Source organism: Salvelinus sp. IW2-2015, linkage group LG3 (assembly GCF_002910315.2).
Source record: "Salvelinus sp. IW2-2015 linkage group LG3, ASM291031v2, whole genome shotgun sequence".
Classification (NCBI taxonomy): Eukaryota; Metazoa; Chordata; class Actinopteri; order Salmoniformes; family Salmonidae; genus Salvelinus; species Salvelinus sp. IW2-2015.
In genome coordinates this window covers 18034925-18057292 of record NC_036840.1, presented here as the reverse complement: position 1 = coordinate 18057292, position 22368 = coordinate 18034925, and the positions used below count along the sequence as shown (strand labels likewise).

General features: G+C 44.2%; 1 protein-coding gene across 2 annotated transcripts; it reads left to right on the top strand.

Moving 5' to 3' along the window:
* Window positions 1-611: 611 nt before the first annotated feature.
* Window positions 612-20386, top strand: syt4 (synaptotagmin IV). 2 transcript variants are annotated; one of them, XM_023970079.2, is made up of 4 exons: window positions 612-1039; window positions 2025-2965; window positions 14496-14616; window positions 20024-20386. In XM_023970079.2, the coding sequence occupies exons 1-4, from the start codon at window positions 1006-1008 to the stop codon at window positions 20359-20361; spliced, it is 1434 nt and encodes a 477-aa protein (XP_023825847.1). In that variant the 5' UTR covers window positions 612-1005; the 3' UTR covers window positions 20362-20386. The 2 variants fall into 2 exon arrangements, with proteins under 2 accessions (XP_023825847.1, XP_023825839.1); XM_023970071.2 differs by having other exon boundaries at window positions 2022-2965.
* The last annotated feature ends 1982 nt before the right edge of the window (window positions 20387-22368 follow it).

The window sequence follows — 22368 nt, the reverse complement described above, 5'->3', positions numbered from 1 at the left end:
AATGATCGTCTCTGGCTATTTCATGCTACCGGTTGAAGTATTTTGAATGATTCGATTTAGACAGGAGTAATTATATAATTTTTGGCGAATCAATTTACTGCCAACTATATGTAGCCCATGCATCTGATGCTGTCTGGACAGAAATAGTATGACAAGCCATAATCTTTTGGTCCATACAGCATCAGATACATGGTCTACACATACTGAGACAGAGGGGCGGTCTCGGTCAAATAAATGATCAATATTTAAATATTTTCTTTGAACAGGCAAAGTAGGGCAGGCCAGGCCCCATAAGACCCGCCCGTAACGCCCTGCACACCACACACACACACCGCTGGGGTCTGGGAAACTCCTTTCATGGCTAGGCATTCAGTCAACCATTCAGACCTTCAGTCAGCCAACCAGTCAGGGAAATTGATGAGCTTGTTGCTTGTTGTGCTTTCACTGAGGCAGTGATTTCTGAAGCCATCACAATTCTGTCAGTGGCAGTGAACTCAGTATGGCTGGTGGAGGCGAGGGAGGGAGGTAGGGAGGGAAGGAAGGAAGGAAGGAAGGAGGGAGGGAGGAGAGAGGAGAGAGAGAGAGAGAGAGAGAGAGAGAGAGAGGGTGGTGCCTCCTCAGAGAAGATCATAGTGCAGAGAGTAACAACACGAGCAGGGTGAGACTCGCACTTGGAAGAGAACGGAGAATACCAACCTTCGCCTCTCTGAAAGGAACAGCTGGGTTTGACTTATTAAACGGAAACAAACAGATTAAATGATTGAAGGAGTCACATCATAAAAAACAATCGCTATTCGCTGTCAAGGAGATATACCTAGATATAAGCTACCGAGAGAGGTTGACTATTGGTAAAAAACAATCGCTATTCCCTGTCAAGGAGATATACCTAGATATAAGCTACCGAGAGAGGTTGACTATTGGTGCGCAGGGTTGTTGGTTGACGGTAGGTTTATAGAGCACGAGCGTTTTCAGCACCTTGGATAGAGCACGCGAGCGAGCGGGACCATGGCTCCAATGGTGACGAAAGAAATGCAGTTCGGTAAGTAGCTGGGATGGGAAAACTGTCTTATTTGAGTGGGAGCAGCCAATAGTTGGTGGGAGAACTCGGAAAGCCCCTGTCTCTTTTATTTTGGTTGGTAATATTCAGTTGCGTCACAAATAGTACCCTATTCACTATTTATTAAATGTATTTATCCTTTATTTATTTAGGAGTTCATATTGAAAATATCCTGTCATGTCCTAATGCACTGGGGTTGCCTACCCAGTTTGTGCTCTGACACTAAGCTAAGAATATCTATTTGTGTTGCTAACTAACCAAGCACCCTAGTCCCTCATCTGATTAGATTACTATTTGAGATTAGTGATAGTTAATTAAATCAGTAATCAGTTAGATAAATCAGTAAGGAAGTGAATGACTTTGTCTTCAAATCGCCATGACATCTAAATGTTTACGTCAAAAAGGCATTTTCTCTAATCATATTCAGTACATCTCATGACTCTATATGGGCCTTGATTAGTCAGTCATGTAATGTAGGAGTCACAGATTGTGCTGTTGTCATATGACACGTGTGATGTGTCTGGCACCCTATTCCCTAATAGGACAATACTTTTGACCAGTGTCCATATGGAATAAGGTGCCATTTGTGACACGCCCCGAGATTGTGCAGTTGTTATGCTGTCTCTGACTCACACAGTGCATTAGTCAGCTAGCCAGTCAGTCATTCAGTCTATTAGTAATTAGTATTAAGCAGTGGGTTTCTGACGCAGCTTGTCATTACATTAATCTACAGACCTAGTAAGAATAAAGGAAGCTTCCGCACATTCACACACACACACACACACACACACAGACACACTCAACAGACAGACAATAGAGCAAGAGGAGGGAGGGACAAAAACAAGACAAGAGTATTCATTTATCTTTCTCTCTCTCCCCCCGACTTCTCCCCTACTCTCTCTGTCCCCCCCCCCCCCCCCCCCCCCCCCCCCCCCCCCCCCCCCCCCCCCCCCCTTCTCCATAGCAGAGGTGCCGGTGAGTGTTGCCGTGGTAAGTGTGTTTGGCCTAGTGTCCTGCGTCTCCATCTTCGCCTGGATCTGCTGCCAACGTAAGAACACCAAGTCTCAGGAGACAACACCCTACAAGTTCATGCACATGCTCAAAGGCATCGACATCTACCCAGAGAGCCTCAGCGACAAGAAGTTAGACAGCAAGATCGACGTGAACGGAAACTGTAATGTCAACAGCAACAATGGTAAACAACAACAACAACAAGTGGCCTCCAGCCCAGCAGGGGGCAGAATGGCCCTCCACCTCGACCTGGAAAAACAACAAGACCTGAACGACAACTTCACCATCACCACCAAACCTCCACACCCCAATGTCCAGATCCACACCAAGGTCCGCAGCTCCCCAGACTTGGATCTTCCCTCGCCCCACCCAGGGTTCACCCAACCTGGGGTTAGAGACCTGGCCCTGGTTTCCCCCACCAGCGGCAGTCTCTCCAGCCAGGCCACCACCCACACCCAAGGGGACGCGGACCAGGACAAACCCCAGGACGGAGGCCCCGATGTCGGCCTTGGGACCCTCCACTTCTCTCTGGAGTACAACTCAGAGAAGAAGGCCTTCGTGGTTCACATTAAGGAGGCGCACGGGCTGACTCCGACCGACGAGCAGTCCCTGACTTCTGACCCCTACATCAAGCTGACCCTGCTGCCTGAGAAGAAGCACCGGGTCAAGACCCGCGTCCTGAGGAAGACTCTGGACCCGGTGTTCGACGAGACCTTCAGCTTCTATGGGATCCCAATGATCCGCGTGCAGGAACTGTCGCTCCACTTCATGGTGCTCAGCTTCGATAGGTTCTCCCGTGATGAGGTTATCGGCGAGATGCTCATCCCATTGGCCGGGATCGACCTGACGGAGGGGCGTGTCCTGATGAGCCGCGAGATCATCAAGAAGAATGTCAGGGTAAGAGATAGTTACTTGGTTCATCATCATCATCATTATTATAATTATCATTATTATAGTCATCATCATCCCCATCATCATATTCATCATTCTCAGCTTTTACACCTTCACTACTATAGAGTACAGTAAAACAACCGCTCTCCATTCTAGCTCTGAGGGACTCATGATCACAATGACGGTGCACTATTAGCGTCTAATAGAAATTCTGCTTGGCATAATAACTCTTAGCATAATATTAATTAAATCCTCTTTGTAGTGAGAGTTTATTCCTACAGTAATATGTAATATGATAATACAGCCTCCTGTAGTTAAATGTTACAGGGTACTAATGGAAAAACACAAGGAGAGTCCCAAATGGCACCCTATTCCATATAGTGTACTACTTTTGAGAGGACCTATATGGCTCTGGTCAAAAGTAGTGTACTATATAGGGAATAGGGTGCAATTTTGGACGCTGCCCACAGTTTATGAATGTTATAAGATTGCAGGTATCATTGTACCTGCCACTGTGTTTTTAGAATCTCTAGATAATTCTAGAATAGATTATTCTAGAATTGATACTGATATTCTATCCTCTATGTAGCGCTGGGCTGGGCTGTTGCTGTTGCTGTCTTTTCCATATGATAGGTGAGGAGTAGTACTACGGTGAAGGGACAGAGTTGTAGGCTCTATTGAATTGTATTGTACTGTGTACTGTGTACATTGGCGAGGGAGTGAGAGAGTGAGTCGTATGTCTTTGTGTAGTGTTGTGTGCCAAGCTTCTAGACTCTTCTACGCTGCTGGTAAACCTGACTTCTCTCTCTGCTGCTGCTCTGCTGCTTAGTAAAGGGACTGAGAAAAGGGCTTGGTTGTATTGAGGATTTGTTGTTTCTTGGTTTTATGTTCTCCCTCTTTTCTAATGTTTACAAATGCATGAAGAGTTTATTTCCAAAATGCTATATCCACCAATTTTTCATTATAATTGATTGCTTATGGGTACCTTCATGTTTGTGTCAAATATTACTGTTCTCAAATTTTTTTAATAATAGATTTTAGATGTGTATGAAAATGTTTATTTTTTTTGCTAAATGCTATATAACATTGTTTAGCTGTAATGGAATGTTTGTATCCTGCATAGTAAAACAGTGATATGTGATTGTCTCACATAGATATCTAAAGTTGAATGCACTCACTGTAAGCCGCTCTGGATAAGAGCATCTGCTAAATAATTAAAATGCCAAATGTAAATGTTTTACTTACAAATCTCATGTTACTGTATTGATTTATTTATTTAAAACAAACATATTGATGTCACAAATGTATAATTTCCAAAAAATATAATACATTAAAAATATAGTTATTTGTTACATTTGACTGTGTGTAACCTAGTAGTACTAATTTCTCTGAAAGTGAGGCGGATATACAGTGACTTCGGAAACTATTCAGACCCCTTTACTTTTTCTACATTTTGTTACTTTACAGCCTTATTCTAAAATTTATTAAAATATACAGTACCAGTCAAAAGTTTGGACACACCTACTCATTCCAGGGTTTTTCTTTATTTTTTATATTTTCCACATTGTGGAATAATAGAGAAGACATCAAAACTATGAAATAACACATATGGAATCATGTAGTAACCAAAAAAGTGTTAAACAAATCAAAACATATTTTATATTTGAGATTCTTCAAAGTAGCCACACTTTGCCTTGATGACAGCTTTGCAATCTCTTAGCATTCACTCAACCAGCTTCATGAGGTAGTCACCTGGAATGCTGTCTTACCGACAACGGCAACGATGAGACTATAGGGAGGAGGTCAGAGACCTGGTCGTGTGGTGCAAGGACAACAACCTCTCCCTCAATGTGACCAAGACAAAAGAGATGATTGTGGACTACAGGAAAATGAGGACCGAGCACGCCCCCGTTCTCATCGACGGGGCTGTAGTGGAACAGGTTGAGAGCTTCAAGTTCCTTGGTGTCCACATCACCAACAAACTTTCATGGTCCAAACACACTAAGACAGTTGTGAAGAGGGCACGACAAAGCCTATTCCCCCTCAGGAGACTGAAAAGATTTGGCATGGGTCCTCAGAACCTCAAAAGCTTCTACAGCTGCACCATCGAGAGCATCCTGACTGGTTGCATCACTGCCTGGTATGGCAATTGCTCGGCCTCCGACCGCAAGGCACTACAGAGGGTAGTGCGTACGGCCCAGTACATCACTGGAGCCAAGCTTCCTTCCATCCAGGACCTCTATGTCAGACGGTGTCAAGAGAAGGCCCAAAAAATTGTCAAAGACTCCAGCCACCCGAGTCATAGACTGTTCTCTCTGCTACCGCACGGCAAGCGGTACCGGAGCGGCAAATCGAGGTCCAAAATGCTTCTTAACAGCTTCTACCCCCAAGCCATAACACTCCTGAACAGCTAATCAAAGGGCTACCCAGACCCCTCTTTTACACTGCTGCTACTCTCTGTTTATAATCTATTCATAGTCATTTTAACTCTACCTACATGTACTGCTGCGGTTTAATTATTTGTTACTTTTATTTTCTACTTTAAATTTTTATTTATCAATATTTTTCTTAACCTCACCAGGGTATGTGGGACGGTAGCGTTCGCAGCCAGTGAAACTGGAGGGCACCAAATTCAAAACAACAGAAATCCCATAATTTAAATTCCTCAAACATACAAGTATTTTACACCATTTTAAAGATACACTTGTTGTAAATCCAGCCAAAGTGTCCGATTTCAAAAAGGTTTTACGACGAAAGCACACCAAACGATTATGTTAGGGTATGAGCCAAGTCACAGAAAAAGACAGCCATTTTTCCAGCCAAAGAGAGCAGTAACAAAAAGCAGAAATAGAGATAAAATTAATCACTAACCTTTGATGATCTTCATCAGACGACACTCATAGGACTTCATGTTACACAATACATGTATGTTTTGTTCGGTAAAGTTCATATTTATATGAAAAAATCTGAGTTTAGACGGGACGCTACTGTCTCACTTGGCAAAAAGCCTGAGAAAATGCAGAGCGCCAAATTAAAATTAATTACTATGAAAATTACTATAAAATCTAACTTTCATTAAATCACACATGAAAGATACCAAATTAAAGCTACACTGGTTGTGAATCCAGCCAACATGTCAGAATTCAAAAATAGGCTTCAGTGAAAGCATACGATGCTATTATCTGAGCATAGCACCATAGTAAACAAAAGAGAGAAAACATTTCAACTCTGCAAGCGTCGACACAAAACGCAGAAATAAAAAATATAATTCATGCTTTACCTTTGACGAGCTTCTGTTGTTGGCACTCCAATATGTCCCATAAACATCACAAATGGTCCTTTTGTTCGATTAATTCCGTCGATATATATCCAAAATGTCCATTTATTTGGCGCGTTTGATCCAGAAAAACACAGATTCCAACTTGCTCAAATGTGACGACAAAATATCTCAAAGGTTACTTGTAAACTTTGCCCAAAAATGTCAAACTACTTTTGTAATACAACTTTAGGTATTTTTTAACGTTAATAATCGATAAAATTGAAGACHGGATGATCTGTGTTCAATACCGGAGGAAAACAATGTGTAGCATGTTTTCTGGTCTCCCACCTCTAACAAACAGGACACGTCGAGTGACTCGACTTCAAGATGGCCTTACTTCTTCATTACACAAAGGAATAACCTCAACCAATTTCTCAAGACTGTTGACATCCAGTGGAAGCCGTAGGAACTGCAAGCAAGTCGCTTAGTTTCCCAATGAAAACTCTTGAAAAGAGAGTGACCTCAACAAAAAAAATCGGAATGGTTTGTCCTCGGGGTTTCGCCTGCTAAATAAGTTCTGTTATACTCACATACATGATTCAAACAGTTTTCAAAACTTCAGAGTGTTTTCTAACCAAATCTACTAACAATATGCATATCCTATCTTCTGGGGATGAGTAGCTGGCAGTTGCATTTTGGTATGCTTTTCATCCAAACATGAAAATGCTGCCCCCTACCCTAGAGAAGTTAAACCAATGTATAACACTTGTATATTTTATGAATGTTTATTATGAGTATTTCTGTTTTCTGAATTTGGCGCTCTGCAATTTTACCGGATGTTGGCCAGGTGGGACGTTACCATCCCACCTGCCCATAAGAAGTTTTAACAAACCTCCAATCCAGCTTCAATGCCATACAACACTCCTTCTGTGGCCTCCAACTGCTTTTAAATGGTAGTAAAATTAAATGCATGCTCTTCTATCGATCCTTGACTTAGGCGATGTTATTTACAAAATAGCCTCCAACACCCTACTCAGCAAACTGGGTTGTAGTCTATCACAGTCCCATCCAAAATTACATCTAGAATCTGTCATGTTTTGTCTTTGATCATCATGTCTTGTCCCTGTGCTTCCCTCTGCTGGTCTTATTAGGTTCTTTCCCTCTTTCTATCCCTCTCTCTCCCCCTTCCTCTRTCCCTCTCTCGCTCTCTCTCTCTATCGTTCCGTTCCTGCTCCCAGCTGTTTCTCATTCTCCTAACGACCTCATTTACTCTTTCACACCTGTCCCCTATTTTGCCCTCTGATTAGAGTCCCTATTTCTCCCTCTGTTTTCCCGCTTCTGTCCTTGTCGATTCTTGTTTGATGTTTGCTGTTCTTGTGCCCTTGTTCCGCCCTGTCGTGTTTTTTTTGCCTTCTTCAGATGCTGCGTGTGAGCAGGTGTCTATGTCAGCTACGGCCTGCTGCCTTCCTAAAGCGACCTGCAGTCTGTGGTCGCGTCTCCAGTCGTTCTCTCTATTGACCGAGAGGATTTCAGTTTTCCTGTTTTGGATTTACCATTGCATAATATCCAGGAGAATCATTATTTGTTTAATACTGGAATAAAGACTTCTGTTTCTATTACGTCGCTTTTGGGTCCTCAATTCATCAGCGTAACAGAAGAATCCGACCAAGAAAGGACCCAGCGACTACGGATTCTCGCAACACTGCCGTCGAGATCCAGGGAGCAATTGCTCGGCAGACACGAGCAGGAATCTGTCTGCTGCTCGTCATGCGTTGAGACCCTGTCCGCTCAGGTCTCCGATCTCTCAGGACAGTTTCAGAGTCTTCGTCTCGTGCCACCAGCTACTTCCTGCTTTCCGAGTCTCCGGAACCTAGGGTTAATAACCCACCATGTTACTCAGGGCAGCCCACTGTAAGTGTCGCTCCTTTCTCACCCAGTGTGATATTGGTGTTTCCTCTCTCCCAGCCCAAACACAATACTCAAGAGAGAGAGCTCGGATCGCTCACGTCATATCACTCCTTACTGGTCGGAGCTCAGGAGTGGGGCACAGCTATCTGGGAGACAAGGGCTGAGTGTTCTAACGTTTATCAGAACTTTAAAGAGGAGATGATACGGGTTTTTGATCGTTACAGTTTTTGGGAAGGAGGCTTCCAGGGCCCTGGCTGTCCCTATGTCAAGGTGACGATCCATAACGGATTACTCTATAGAGTTTCGCAACTCTTGCTGCATCCAGTGACTGGAACGAGCCGGCGTTGCTCCGCTCGTTTTCTGGAGGACTCCACGCTGGGTTAAGGAAATGAAGATTCTCTCCCGGGAGGTTCCTTCCAGAGTGGACTCTTTGATTGCACTCTCACCATCCGCATAGAACGACGGGTAGATCTTCGTCACGAGCTCGTGGAAGAGAGCTCGCGCGTTAACGGTGTTTCCCCTCTCCGCATCTCGACCATCTCCTCCCCACCGCTCAAGAGACTGAGCCCATGCAGCTGGGAGGTATTCGCATCTCGACTAAGGAGAGGGAACGGAGAATCACCAACCGCCTTTGCCTCTATTGCGGTTCTGCTGGACATTTTGTCATGTCATGTCCAGTAAAAAGCCAGAGCTCATCAGTAAGCGGAGGGCTACTGGTGAGCGCTACTACTCAGGTCTCTCCATCAAGATCCTGTACTACCTTGTCGGTCCATCTACGCTGGACCGGTTCGGCTGCTTCCTGCAGTGCCTTGATAGACTCTGGGGCTGAGGGTTGTTTTATGGACGAAGCATGGGCTCGGAAACATGACATTCCTCTCAGACCAGTTAGGGAAGCCCACGCCCATGTTCGCCTTAGATGGTAGTCTTCTCCCCAGTATCAGATGTGAGACACTACCTTTAACCTCACCAGTATCTGGTAACCACAGTGAGACCATTTCCTTTTTGGTTTTTCGTTCACCTTTTACACCTGTTGTTTTGGTCATCCCCTGGCTAGTATGTCATAATCCTTCTATTAATTGGTCTAGTAATTCTATCCTATCCTGGAACGTTTCTTGTCATGTGAAGTGTTTAATGTCTGCTATCCCTCCTGTTTCTTCTGTCCCCTCTACTCAGGAGGAACTGGTGATTTGACAGGAGTGCCGGAAGAATATCATGATCTGCGCACGGTCTTCAGTCGGTCCAGAGCCAGCTCCCTTCCTCCTCACCGGTCGTATGATTGTTGTATTGATCTCCTTCCGGGGACCAACTCCCCCCGGGGTAGACTATACTCTCTGTCGGCTCCCGAACGTAAGGTCTCGAGGATTATCTGTCTGTTTCTCTCGACGCCGGTACCGTGGTGCCTTCTTCCTCTCCGGCCGGAGCGGGGGTTTTTCTTTGTTAAGAAGAAGGACGGCACTCCTGCCCCCTGCGTGGATTATCGAGGGCTGAATGACATAACGGTTAAGAATCGTTATCCGCTTCCCTTATGTCGTCAGCCTTCGAGATTCTGCAGGGCAGCCAGGTTCTTTACTAAGTTGGACCTTCGTAACGCTTACATCTCGTACGCATCAGAGAGGGGACGAGTGGAAAACGGCGTTTAACACTCCGTTAGGGCATTTTGAATACCGGGTTCTGCCGTTCGGTCTCGCTAATGCTCCAGCTGTCTTTCAGGCATTAGTTAATGATGTACTGAGAGACATGCTGAACATTTTTGTTTTCGTTTACCTTGACGATATCCTGATTTTTTCACCGTCACTCGAGATTCATGTTCAGCACGTTCGACGTGTACTCCAGCGCCTTTTAGAGAATTGTCTCTACGTGAAGGCTGAGAAGTGGCGCCTTTCCATGTCTCCTCTGTCACATTTCTCGGTTCTGTTATTTCCGCTGAAGCATTCAGATGGATCCGCGCTAAGGTCCAGGCTGTCAGCGATTGGCCCGTTCCTAAGTCACGTGTCGAGTTGCAGCGCTTCTCGGTTTTCGCTAAATTCTATCGGCGTTTCATTCGTAATTTCGGTCAAGTGGCTTGCCCCTCTCACAGCTCTGACTTCTGTCAGACTTGCTTTAAGTGTCCGGTTCCGCCCAGGGAGCTTTTGATCTCTCAAGAAGCGTTTTACAATCCGCCCCTATCCTTGTTACTCCTGACGTCAACTAAACAATTCATTGTCGAGGTTGACGCTTCAGAGGTGGGCGTGGGAGCCATTCTGTCTCAGCGCTTCCATTCTGACGATAAGGTCCATCCCTTGCCTTACTTTTCTCATCGCCTGTCGCCATCGGGAGCGCAACTATGATGTGGTAACCGCGAATGCTCGCCATCCGCTTAGCCATAGGCGAATGGCGACAGTGGTTGGAGGGGGCGACCGTCCCTTTTGTCGTTTGGACTGACCATAAGAACCTTGAGTACATCCGTTCTGCCAAACGACTTAATGCACGTCAAGCTCGTTGGGCGTTTGTCTTTTTTCGCTCGTTTCGAGTTCGTGATTTCCTATCGCCCGGGAAATAAGAACACCAAGCCTGATGCCTTATCCCGTCTCTTTAGTTCTTCTGTGGTTTCTACCGACCCCGAGGGATTCTCCCTGAAGGGCGTGTTGTCGGGTTGACTGTCTGGGGAATTGAGAGACAGGTAAAGCAAGCACTCAGCTCACACTGCGTCGCCGCGCGCTTGTCCTAGTAACCTTCTGTTCGTTCCTGTCTCTATCGTCTGGCTGTTCTTCAGTGGGCTCACTCTGCCAAGTTAGCTGGCCACCCCGGCGTTCGGGGTACGCTTGCTTCTATTCGCCAGCGGTTTTGGTGGCCTACTCAGGAGCGGGACACGCGCCGTTCGTGGCTGTTGTTCGGACTGCGCGCAGACTAAGTCAGGTAACTCTCCTCCTGCCGGTCGTCTCAGACCGCTTCCCATTCCTTCTCGACCATGTCTCACATCGCCTTAGACTTTATTACCGGTCTGCCTTCGTCTCGGGGAAGACTGTGATTCTTACGGTTATCGATAGGTTCTCTAAGGCGGCACATTTCATTCCCCTCGCTAAGCTTCCTTCCGCTAAGGAGACGGCACAAATCATCATTGAGAATGTGTTCAGAATTCATGCCTCCCGTTAGACGCCGTTTCAGACAGAGGTCCGCAATTCACGTCACAGTTTTGGAGGGAGTTCTGTCGTTTGATTGGTGCTTCCGTCAGTCTCTCTTCCGGGTTTCATCCCCAGTCTAACGTCAAGCAGAAAGGGCCAATCAGTCGATTGGTCGCATATTACGCAGCCTTTCGTTTCGAAACCCTGCGTCTTGGGCAGAACAGCTCCCCTGGCTGAGTACGCTCACAACTCGTTTCCTTCGTCTGCTACCGGGCTATCTCCGTTTCAGAGTAGTCTGGGTACCAGCCTCCTCTGTTCTCGTCCCAGCTCGCCGAGTCCAGCGTTCCCTCCGCTCAGGCCTTTTGTCCAACGTTGTGAGCGCACCTGGAGGAGGGTCAGGTCTGCACTTTGCCGTTACAGGGCGCAGACTTTGAGAGCCGCCAATAAACGTAGGATTAAGAGTCCTAGGTATTGTCGCGGTCAGAGAGTGTGGCTTTCCACTCGTAACCTTCCCTTACGACAGCTTCTCGCAAGTTGACTCCGCGGTTCATTGGTCCGTTCCGTGCTCTCAGGTCGTCAATCCTGTCGCTGTGCGACTGCTTCTTCCGCGACATCTTCGTCGCGTCCACCCTGTCTTCCATGTCTCCTGTGTCAAGCCTTTCTTCGCGCCCCCGTTCGTCTTCCTCCCCCCCCCCCCGTCCTTGTCGAGGGCGCACCTATTTACAAGGTACGGAAGATCATGGACATGCGTTCTCGGGGACGGGTCACCAGTACTAGTGGATTGGGGAGGGTTTCGGTCCTGAGGAGAGGAGTTGGGTTCCATCTCGGACGTGCTGGACCGTTCGTTGATTGATGATTTCCTTCGTTGCCGCCAGGGTTCCTCTCGAGTGCGCCAGGAGGCGCTCGGTGAGTGGGGGGGTACTGTCAATGTTTTGTCTTTGATCATCATGTCTTGTCCCTGTGCTTCCCTCTGCTGGTCTTATTAGGTTCTTTCCCTCTTTCTATCCCTCTCTCTCCCCCTTCCTCTTTCCCTCTCTCGCTCTCTCTCTCTATCGTTCCGTTCCTGCTCCAAGCTGTTTCTCATTCTCCTAACGACCTAATTTACTCTTTCACACCTGTCCCCTATTTTGCCCTCTGATTAGAGTCCCTATTTCTCCCTCTGTTTTCCGCTTCTGTCCTTGTCGGATTCTTGTTTGATGTTTGCTGTTCTGTGTCCTTGTTCCGCCCTGTCGTGTTTTTTGCCTTCTTCAGATGCTGCGTGTGAGCAGGTGTCTATGTCAGCTACGGCCTGTGCCTTCCTAAAGCGACCTGCAGTCTGTGGTCGCGTCTCCAGTCGTTCCTCTCTATTGACGAGAGGATTTCAGTTTCCTGTTTTGGATTTACCATTGATAATATCCAGGAGAATCATTATTGTTTAATACTGGAATAAAGACTCTGTTTCTATTACGTCGCTTTTGGGTCCCCTCATCATCAGCGTAACCAGAATCGGCTTCCTATTTTGCAACAAAGCCTCCTTCACTCATGCTGCCGAACATACCCTCGTAAAACTGACTATTCTATCGATCCTTGACTTAGGCGATGTTATTTACAAAATAGCCTCCAACACCCTACTCAGCAAACTGGATGTAGTCTATCACAGTGCCATCCGTTTTGTCACCAAAGCCCCATATGCTACCCACCACTGCAACCTGTATCCTCTCGTTGGCTGGCCCTCGCTACATATTCTTCGCCAAACCCACTGGCTCCAGGTCATCTATAAGTCTTTGCTAGGTAAAGCCCCGCCTTATCTTAGCTCACTGGTCACCATAGCAACACCCACCCGTAGCACCCGCTCCAGCAGGTATATTCACTGGTCATCCCCAAAGCCCACACTTCCTTTGGCCGTGTTTCCTTCCAGTTCTATGCTGCCAATGACTGTAACGAATTGCAAAAATCACTGAAGCTGGAGACTTATCTCTAACTTTAAGCATCAGCTGTCAGATCAGCTTACCGATCACTGTACCTGTACACAGCCAATCTGTTAATAGTACACCCAACTACCTCATCCCCATATTGTTATTTATCTTCTTTCTCTTTTGCACCCCGGTATTTCTACTTGCACATCATCATCTGCACATCTATCACTCCAGTGTTAATGCTAAATTGAATTTTTTAGCCATAACATAGATTTTTCTATGTGTTATTGACTGTACGTTTGTTTTGGTGTTGTGTTGTGTTTTTGTAGCACTGCTTTGCTTTATCTTGGCCAGGTCGCAGTTGTAAATGAGAACTTGTTCTCAACTGGCCTACCTGGTTAAATATAGTTAAAATAAAATAAAATAAATAAAAAGTCCAGAGACTGAGATGGCCATTGCAAAATGTTGATTCCTTTTTAAAATGACCTGCTCAGTTTTTCACAACAAAACACCAGAAAATGGCCAAAAAGTGTTGTACCACCTCACCTGTGTTTACACTATGTTTTGACTATTTTGTTCAATGTATCTTTTGAAAAAAATATTTTAAAAGGAATCAACATTTTGCAATGGCCATCTCAGTCTCCGGACTTGAACCATTTTGAAAATCTGTGGTTTGAATTGAAGAGTCCATAAGCACAGATTTACATATACATTTTAGTCATTTAGCAGACGCTCTTATCCAGAGCGACTTACAGTAGAGTGCATACATTTTTACATACTGAGACAAGGATATCCCTACCGGCCAAGAGCAGACGCTCTTATCCAGAGCAACTTACAGTAGATGAAGGATATCAATGATCTGGAAAGATTTGCTAAAGAGGAATGGTCTAAGATACCTCCCAATGTTTTCTTCTCATAAAACATTTTAGAACAAGGCTCAGTGCCATTATCCTCGCAAGGTAACATATTGAAAACAGGGGTGCCAATAATTTTGACCCCTTATCTTTTTTAGAAAAAGGTATTACTTGTCACTTTTTCACTTATTCTATAAAATAATATAATTTCCCCTTTTTTTGCCATAAATATAGCTCAGTAATTGTATTTTTTTGCTCATCTTTATCAAGGGTGCCAATCATTTTGGAACTGACTGTATATATCTCTACTTTATAACTTGGTGTAAATATCACAGTTCATCATCATAATGTCAGTGTAAACCCAATCTTCCTCGTCACTAGTCAGTCCCTTGCATGGGTCTCGAAGTTTTGATATTCTGGTGGGGAATTTCTCTCTCACCTCCCTCCATCTGTCCTCCTTCCACCTCTCTCTCTCCCTCTCTCTCTATCCCCCTCCCCCCTCTCCCTCTCTGTTTATAGAGGAGTGCAGGTCGAGGGGAGCTGCTGTTGTCTCTGTGTTACCAGTCTACCACCAGTACTCTAACAGTCGTGGTGCTGAAGGCTCGCCACCTGCTGAAGACCGACAACCACAGGCCCTCAGGTACATACAGACCCCCCCCCCCCCCCCCCACACACACATGCAAATGTAAGTACGTACGCATGCATGCACACACAGACACGCACGCGCGCGCACACACACACACACCAATCATGTATACAAATGTCCTCATTGAAATAATGATTCCTGAAAAGTGATGAAATGAAAAGCTATTTTATCATGTATACTTGCATGCCTTTGGTATGTCATAGATTAAAACATAGAAAGCTGTGAAAAGAGATGAATTATTTTTTATTCTACAAAGATATTCTAAAATGGCGCGACACATTTGTTTGTACCCCTTAGAAAAGATAATAAATATTTGGATTATAGTGATATTTCAAACTAATTTGTTTTTTAATCAGTATCACACATGTCTATAATCTTGTAATCAGGCATTCAGCCTATTTAAATGTAGAAAAGTAGTCGTTGTGCTGTTTGGTATCATTGTGTGCGCCACACTGAACATGGACCAGAGAAAGCAAAGGAGAGATTTGTCTGAGGAGATCAGAAAGAAAATAATAGACAAGCATGGTAAAGGTAAAGGCTACAATACCATATCCAAGCAGCTTGATGTTCCTGTGACAACAGTTGCAAATATTATTCAGAAGTTTAGGTCCATGGAACTGGAGCCAACCTCCCTGGGCACGGAAAATCGCAAGAGGAAAATCGACCCCAGATTGAACAGAAGGAATGTGCGAATGGTAGAAAAAGAACCAAGGATAACTGCCAAATAGATACAAGCTGAACTCCAAGGTGAAGGTACGTCAGTTCCTGGTCGCACCATCCGTCACTTTTTGAGTGAAAGTGGGCTCCATGGAAGAAGACCCAGGAGGACTCCACTTTTGAAAGAAAAACATAAAAAAGCCAGACTGGAATTTGCTAAAATGCATATTGACAAGCCACAATCCTTCTGGGAGAATGTCCTTTGGACAGATGAGTCAAAACTGGATATTTTTGGCAAGTCACATACAGCTCTATGTTCACAGATGAAAAAATGAAGCTTTCAAAGAGAAGAACACCATACCTACAGTGAAACATGGAGGAGGCTGGGTTATGTTTTGGCGCTATTTTTCTGCGCCTGGCACAGAGTGCCTTGAATCTGTGCAGGGCACAATGAAATCTCAAGACTATCAAGGCATTCTGGAGCGAAATGTACTGCCCAGTGTCAGAAAGCTCGGTCTCAGTCGCAGGTCATGGGTCCTCCAACAGGATAATGACCCAAAACACACAGCTAAAAGCACCCAAGAATGGATAACAACAAAACATAGGACTATTCTGAAGTGGCCTTCTATGAGTCCTGATCTGAATCTATGGAAAGAGCTGAAACTTGCAGTGCAGAAGTCTCATTGAGAGCTAAAGAAAATGTTTGATTGCAGTGATTGTCTCTAAAGGTTGTGCAACAAAATATTAGGTTAAGGGTCCCATAATTTTTGTCCATGCCATTTTAATTTGTTTTATTATTTACAATAGTATGTTGAATAAAAAAATCTAAAGCAAAGTCTGATTTCTATTAAATATGGAATCAACAATGGTGGATGCCAATTACTTTTGTCAGTTTCAAGTTATTCCATAGATAACTGTGCATTCTTCATTTTTTTGTGGAGGGGTACCAACAAATTTGAGCACATCTGTAAAACTTGGATTGCTGATGTTGTAACGGCAGCCTTCCTCCTCTTTGTCTGAAGAGGAGGTGTAGCAGGGATCGGACCAAGACGCAGCGTAGTTCGTGCTCAACATGTTTAATGACAGACGATAAACGTGAACACTATACAAATACAAAAATAATAAACGTGGCAAAACCGAAACAGTCCTCTCTGGTGAAATGAACACAAAGACAGGAAACAACCACCCACAAACCCCAACACAAAACAAGCCACCTAAATATGATTCCCAATCAGAGACAACACAAAACACCTGCCTCTGATTGAGAACCATATTAGGCCAAACATAGAAACAGACAAACTAGACACACAACATAGAATGCCCACCCAGCTCACGTCCTGACCAACACTAAAACAAGTAAAACACACAAGAACTATGGTCAGAACGTGACAGATGTATTGGCCATTGAGAGGCTTTGAAGTCACAGGTTAGTCATATTGGCACTCCCCAATAGGAGCAGTCCTCCAGATGAACAAATGGAATTCTGCAGTATTTTAATTAAATGTTTCAAGGACAAAATTATACATGTATTAAAGTATATACAGTACCAGTTAAAAGTTTGGACACCTACTCATTTAATGATATTTCTTTATGCTGAAGATTTGTTGGCTGCTTTTCCTTCACTCTTCGGTCCAACTCTTCCCAAACCATTTCAATTGGGTTGAGATCGGGTGATTGTGGAGGCCAGGTCATCTGATGCAGCACTTCATCACTCTCCTTAGTCAAATATCCCGCACACAGCCTGGAGGTGTGTTTTGGGTCATTGTCCTTTTGAAAAACAAGTGAAAACCAGATGGGATGGCATATCGCTGCAGAATGTTGTGGTAGCCATACTGGTTAAGTGTGCCTTGAATTCTAAATAAATCACAGACAGTGTCACCAGCAAAGCACCCCCACACCATCACACCTCCTCCTCCAAGCTTCACTATGGGAATCACACATGCGGAGATCATCCGTTCACCTACTCTGCATCTCACAAAGACACGGTGGTTGGAACCAAAAATCTCAAATTTGGACTTATCAGACCAAAGGACAGATTTTCCACTGATGTATTGTCCATTGCTCGTGTTTCTTAGTCCAAGCAAGTCTCTTCTTCTTATTGGTGTCCTTCAGTAGTGGTTTCTCTGCAGCAATTCGACCATGAAGGCTTGATTTACGCAGTCTCCTCTGAACAGTTGATGTTGAGATGTGTCTGCTACTTGAACTCTGTGAAGCATTTATTTGGGCTGCAATCTGAGGTGTAGTTAACTCTAATGAACTTATCCTCTGCAGCAGAGGTAACTCTGGATCTTCCTTTCCTGTGGCGGTCCTCATGAGAGCAATGGTTTTTGCGACTGCACTTGAAGAAACTTTAAAAGTTCTTGAAATGTTCCAGATTGACAGACCTATATTTCTCTTTGCTTATTTGAGCTGTTCTTGCCATAATATGGACTTGGTATTTTACCAAATAGAGCTATCTTCTGTATACCACCCCTACCTTGTCACAACACAACATATTTTCTCAAATACATTAAGACGGCAAGAAATTCCACAAATGAACAATTAACAATGCACACCTGTTAATTGAAAAGCATTTCAGGTGAATACCTCATGAAGCTGGTTGAGAGAATGCCAAAAGTGTGCAAAGCTGTCATCAAGGCAAAGGGTGGCTACTTTGAAGAATCTCCAATATATTTTGATTTGTTTAAAAACTTCTTCAGGCTGCAAGCCCGACACCGGTACACTTATGACAACATCCAGCTCAAGTGCAGGGCGCGAAATTCAAAAGTCCAATACAGCATTTGAAAGATAAACATCTTGTGAATCCAGCCAACATGTCCGATTTTTAAAATGTTTTACAGCGAAAACACCACGTATATTTATGTTAGCTCACCACCAAATACAAAAAAGGACAGACATTTTTCACAGCACAGGTAGCATGCACAAAGCCAACCTAACTAACCAAGATCRAACCAAACTAACCAAGAAACAACTTCATCAGATGACAGTCCTATAACATGTTACACAATAAATKTATGTTTTGTTCGAAAAATMTGCATATTTGAGSTATAAATCAGTTTTACATTGATGCTACCATCACAGCTACCGTCAGAAATAGCACCGAAGCAGCCAGAGTAATTACAGACACCAACGTCAAATACCTAAATACTCATCATAAAACTTTTCTGAAAAATATATGGTGTATAGCAAATGAAAGACAGAGATCTTGTGAATACAGCCAACATTTATATGTTTTGGCTATATGTTTTATTTTATTTTTATGTTTATCTCACATAATATAATTATAAAGTATGCATTAAGGTGTCTGTAATAGAATAATTGTGCCAAGATGGAGGCATGGACTCTTCAACACAACGCCCCCATCTAGCGTATATATAAATAATTGACACACAGCAATTGACACACAGCAATTGACACACAGCAATTACTATATATGAATGGACAAAACCATTGATCACGTGACACCCTTCATTCCTATGTGTAGAATCAATAGCGCATTTGAAGCCAAGAAAGTCGGTTTTAGCATTCTAAAATGTTATCTCATTGGGGAGATGTATGTATGCATCAGAGGAAGCTGGTGGGAGGAGCTATAGGAGGACGGACTCATTGTAATGGCTGGAATGGAATAAATGGAACGGTATCAAACACAAACATATATAAACTACATGTTTGACTCCATTCCATTAATTCCATTACAATGAGCCCTTCCTCCAATAGCTCATCCCACCAGCTCCCACTGGTAGACATAAAATGTGCAGTATGAGCTACTCCAGGAAGTGACGTTTTAGGCTATCTCAGTGCTGACCCCTCTCATTGAGTAGCTCAAGTTGAAGCCTGATCGGGGTACTACAGGCTGCCATTGTCAACTAAATGATCCTTATAACTTCTGTGTGCGATAATAGGTTCTAATTATTCATTTTTACATGGAAAATTGCCACGAAGATTGCCATTATAGTGAATGGTGAATCTTGTTTTCTGCAAACAATGCCTGCATTACTGCAGTCAGTCTTGAACTTTGTGGCTTCAATGAGAGGGCGCAGTCATTCTCCCCTGACACACACGCATACACACATACACAGACACGCAAAAATATAAGTATGCACACAAGTAAGAACGTACTCATACACACAAGAATGTGCACACACAGATACGCACGCGCACACAGAGACATGCACACACAGACCCAGGATACTAGGAACAAAATGATCCCTCTGTGTAATGAGACACTCAGCCCCTTCAGGAGTACTTATGGGTGGAGTTCCCAAATGGCACCCTATTCCCTACACAGTGCACTACTTTTGTCCAGAGCCAGTGGGCCCTCGTCAAAAGTAGTGCGCTATATAGGGAGTAGGTTGTCATTTGGGACACAGCCCTAATACTCTTATACAGGTTGTAATGACAGAGACTGAGGTAATGTAATCTTGTAATCTTGTAATAAAAACACTTTAGATAAAACAGAGTCTTAGCCATATCACAGTGTTTGGTCACACTTTCTTTGGATAGTCCGGATAGTCCATCTGTAGATGCTCTACAGATGCTCATACTACCAACAAACTGAGCCAGTCAATACCACACACACGCATGTACACACACACACATGTACACGTATACCACCGTATTGATCCATTGTGCCATTTTCAGAGCTGTGATATGAATTCTATTCACTCTGCCTCTCTCTCTCTCTCCTTCCTCTCATCCCTTCCTACCTCCCTCCTTCCTTCCTTCCCACTCTCCTTCCCTCCAGACCCATATGTGAAAGTCAACCTCTTTAAAGGGAAGAAGCGTGTCAGTAAAAAGAAGACCCATGTGAAAAAGTGTTCCCCCAACCCTGTGTTCAACGAGCTGTTTGTGTTCGACATAGCCTCCCAGGAGGGGCTGAAGGAGACCAGCGTAGAGCTCCTGCTCATGGACTCTGAGTCTCCACCAACCAGGCGGGGGGACTCCTCCCGCTCCCCCAATCCCATCTTGGGGCGCCTGATCCTGGGTACGGCTGCTGCCGGCACCCCCGGGGAGCACTGGAGGGAGATCTGCGACCACCCGCGCCGGCAGATTGCCAAGTGGCACATCCTGTCCGAAGACTAGGGTTTTTGTTGAGGCTTCGCTGTCAAGGCTACAGCGGAGCTACGGTTATTTGGGGGGGGGGAGGGGGGGTCGACATCGACAGGCATTGCCTAACAACAAGTAGATTTTAACGTGACCAACACCCAAGGAACTATTGATAAGTGAAAGGGGGGAGGGGGGTGGAGTTCATTCTAAGTGATGATGTAATTAATCAATCAATCAGTTATTCAATCAATTTATCGATCTTTGAAATTGTTTGGTTATGGTGACCGAGAAACCGAATCATCCGTCTATGATCCCATAGACTGTCAACACAACGACCCCCGGCAATGCAGCTCTCTATCTCCATGGCAACATCATCTGATCGTCACGGCAACCTTGTGCAGTGCAGAATGTCCTAGTAACTGTCGCTAACTTCTACTATTATTACTATAAACATTACTCCGTTGTACAACAAAAAACATTTTAATATTACTACTGATGTATAAAGATGTGGATTATCAAAACTTTATTTTATAAAGATGCTATCTTTTATTTATCAAATGTTATATTTATTTATTTTTTCGTTTTTGTACTCTTCTGGTTGAGTTCCTGAGTATGTTTTGTAAGTAAAAGTGGTATTTCATATCATTGCATCCCAGAGGGGCGAGACTAGCCTAAATTAGGTGACAGGAACGAAGCTTGGAGTGCATAAAGGACATTGTGCATGTGTATTTAGGTCAGAAGGGATGAGAGGCAGTGTGTATTCTGTCTTTACTGTGAGCACAAAGACAGCCTGAAATGTACATGTACCTTACTATAAAACATGGCAAGTTCTGAGAAAAGCACCTCAATCGGTTGTGTGTTTTATTTCAATGCTTCACAAAAACATCCTTAAAATACACATWAGTTTAACATCCTGTACACAAACCATGCACCCTGAACTCCAATTCCCAGTTTGCCTGCGCAGAAAATTATAAAGTTTGAGAATGTAATGAATGTTCTAGAATGAAATGAACATTCTAGAATCTAATGAACGTTCTTGAATCTAATGAACATTCTATAGAATCTAGTCAATATATTCCTTTCAATTCCACTGGCCTGTCCTTAGAAAACCTTGAAGATGACATCACTCCCTCCCTCCCTGAGTGGATGATGTAATCAGTGAGAAGGTAGCTACTCTCAGATGATATCATGGCACTGTAGAATTTAATATCAGCTAAGTGCTGCAAGATGAGGTACAGTTGGCACAGCGCCCACACTTGTTCCCTTCCTCCCTCTCGCTCACTCTCTCTCTCATGCTCTGTCTCTGTTTTTGACTCTTTGCTATCCATCCTTGCTCTCTTTATCTCACTCTCTCTCCACCCTCCTCTCTCTCGCTCTCCAATTAGCGTCATTAGTGTCAAGACTATACCATATCTAATACTTCTATTACTGTACATTGCATTTTAGTTACACTGTTTATACACACTGCATGTTTATTTAAATACTGGATTCTTGACATAGCTCACTCTAATACACTATATATACAAAAGTATGTGGACACCCCTTCAAATGAGTGGATTTAGCTATTTCAGCCACACCCGTTGCTTACAGGTGAACAAAATCAAGCACACAGCCATACAATCCCCATAGACAAACATTGGCAGCAGAATGGCTTTACTGAAGAGCTCAGTGACTTTCAACGTGGCACCATCATAGTACGGCACCTTTCCAAAAGTTTGTAAAATTTCTGCACTGCTAGAGCTGCCCCGGTCAACTGTAAGTGCTGTTATTGTGAAGTGGAAATGTTTAGGAGCAACAACGGCTCAGCCAGGAAGTGGTAGGCTACACAAGCTCACAGAACAAAGCTCAAACATCGTCTGTCCTCAGTTGCAGAACTCACTACAGAGTTCTAAACGGCCTCTGGAAGCAATCTCGGCACAAGAACTGTTCCTCGGGAGCTTCATGAAATGGGTTTCCATGGCCGAGCAGCCGCACAGAAACCTAAGATCACCATGCCAAGCGTCAGCAGGAGTGGTGTAAAGCTCACCTCCATTGGACTGAGTG

Excerpts from the sequence above, each read along its gene's own strand:
- syt4 (XM_023970071.2), top strand. The coding sequence starts at position 1,006 with ATGGCTCCAATGGTGACGAAAGAAATGCAGTTCG. Across the intron at positions 2,966-14,495 it reads TCATCAAGAAGAATGTCAGG|AGGAGTGCAGGTCGAGGGGA; the intron begins GTAAGAGATAGT and ends CTCTGTTTATAG. Across the intron at positions 14,617-20,023 it reads CGACAACCACAGGCCCTCAG|ACCCATATGTGAAAGTCAAC; the intron begins GTACATACAGAC and ends CCTTCCCTCCAG.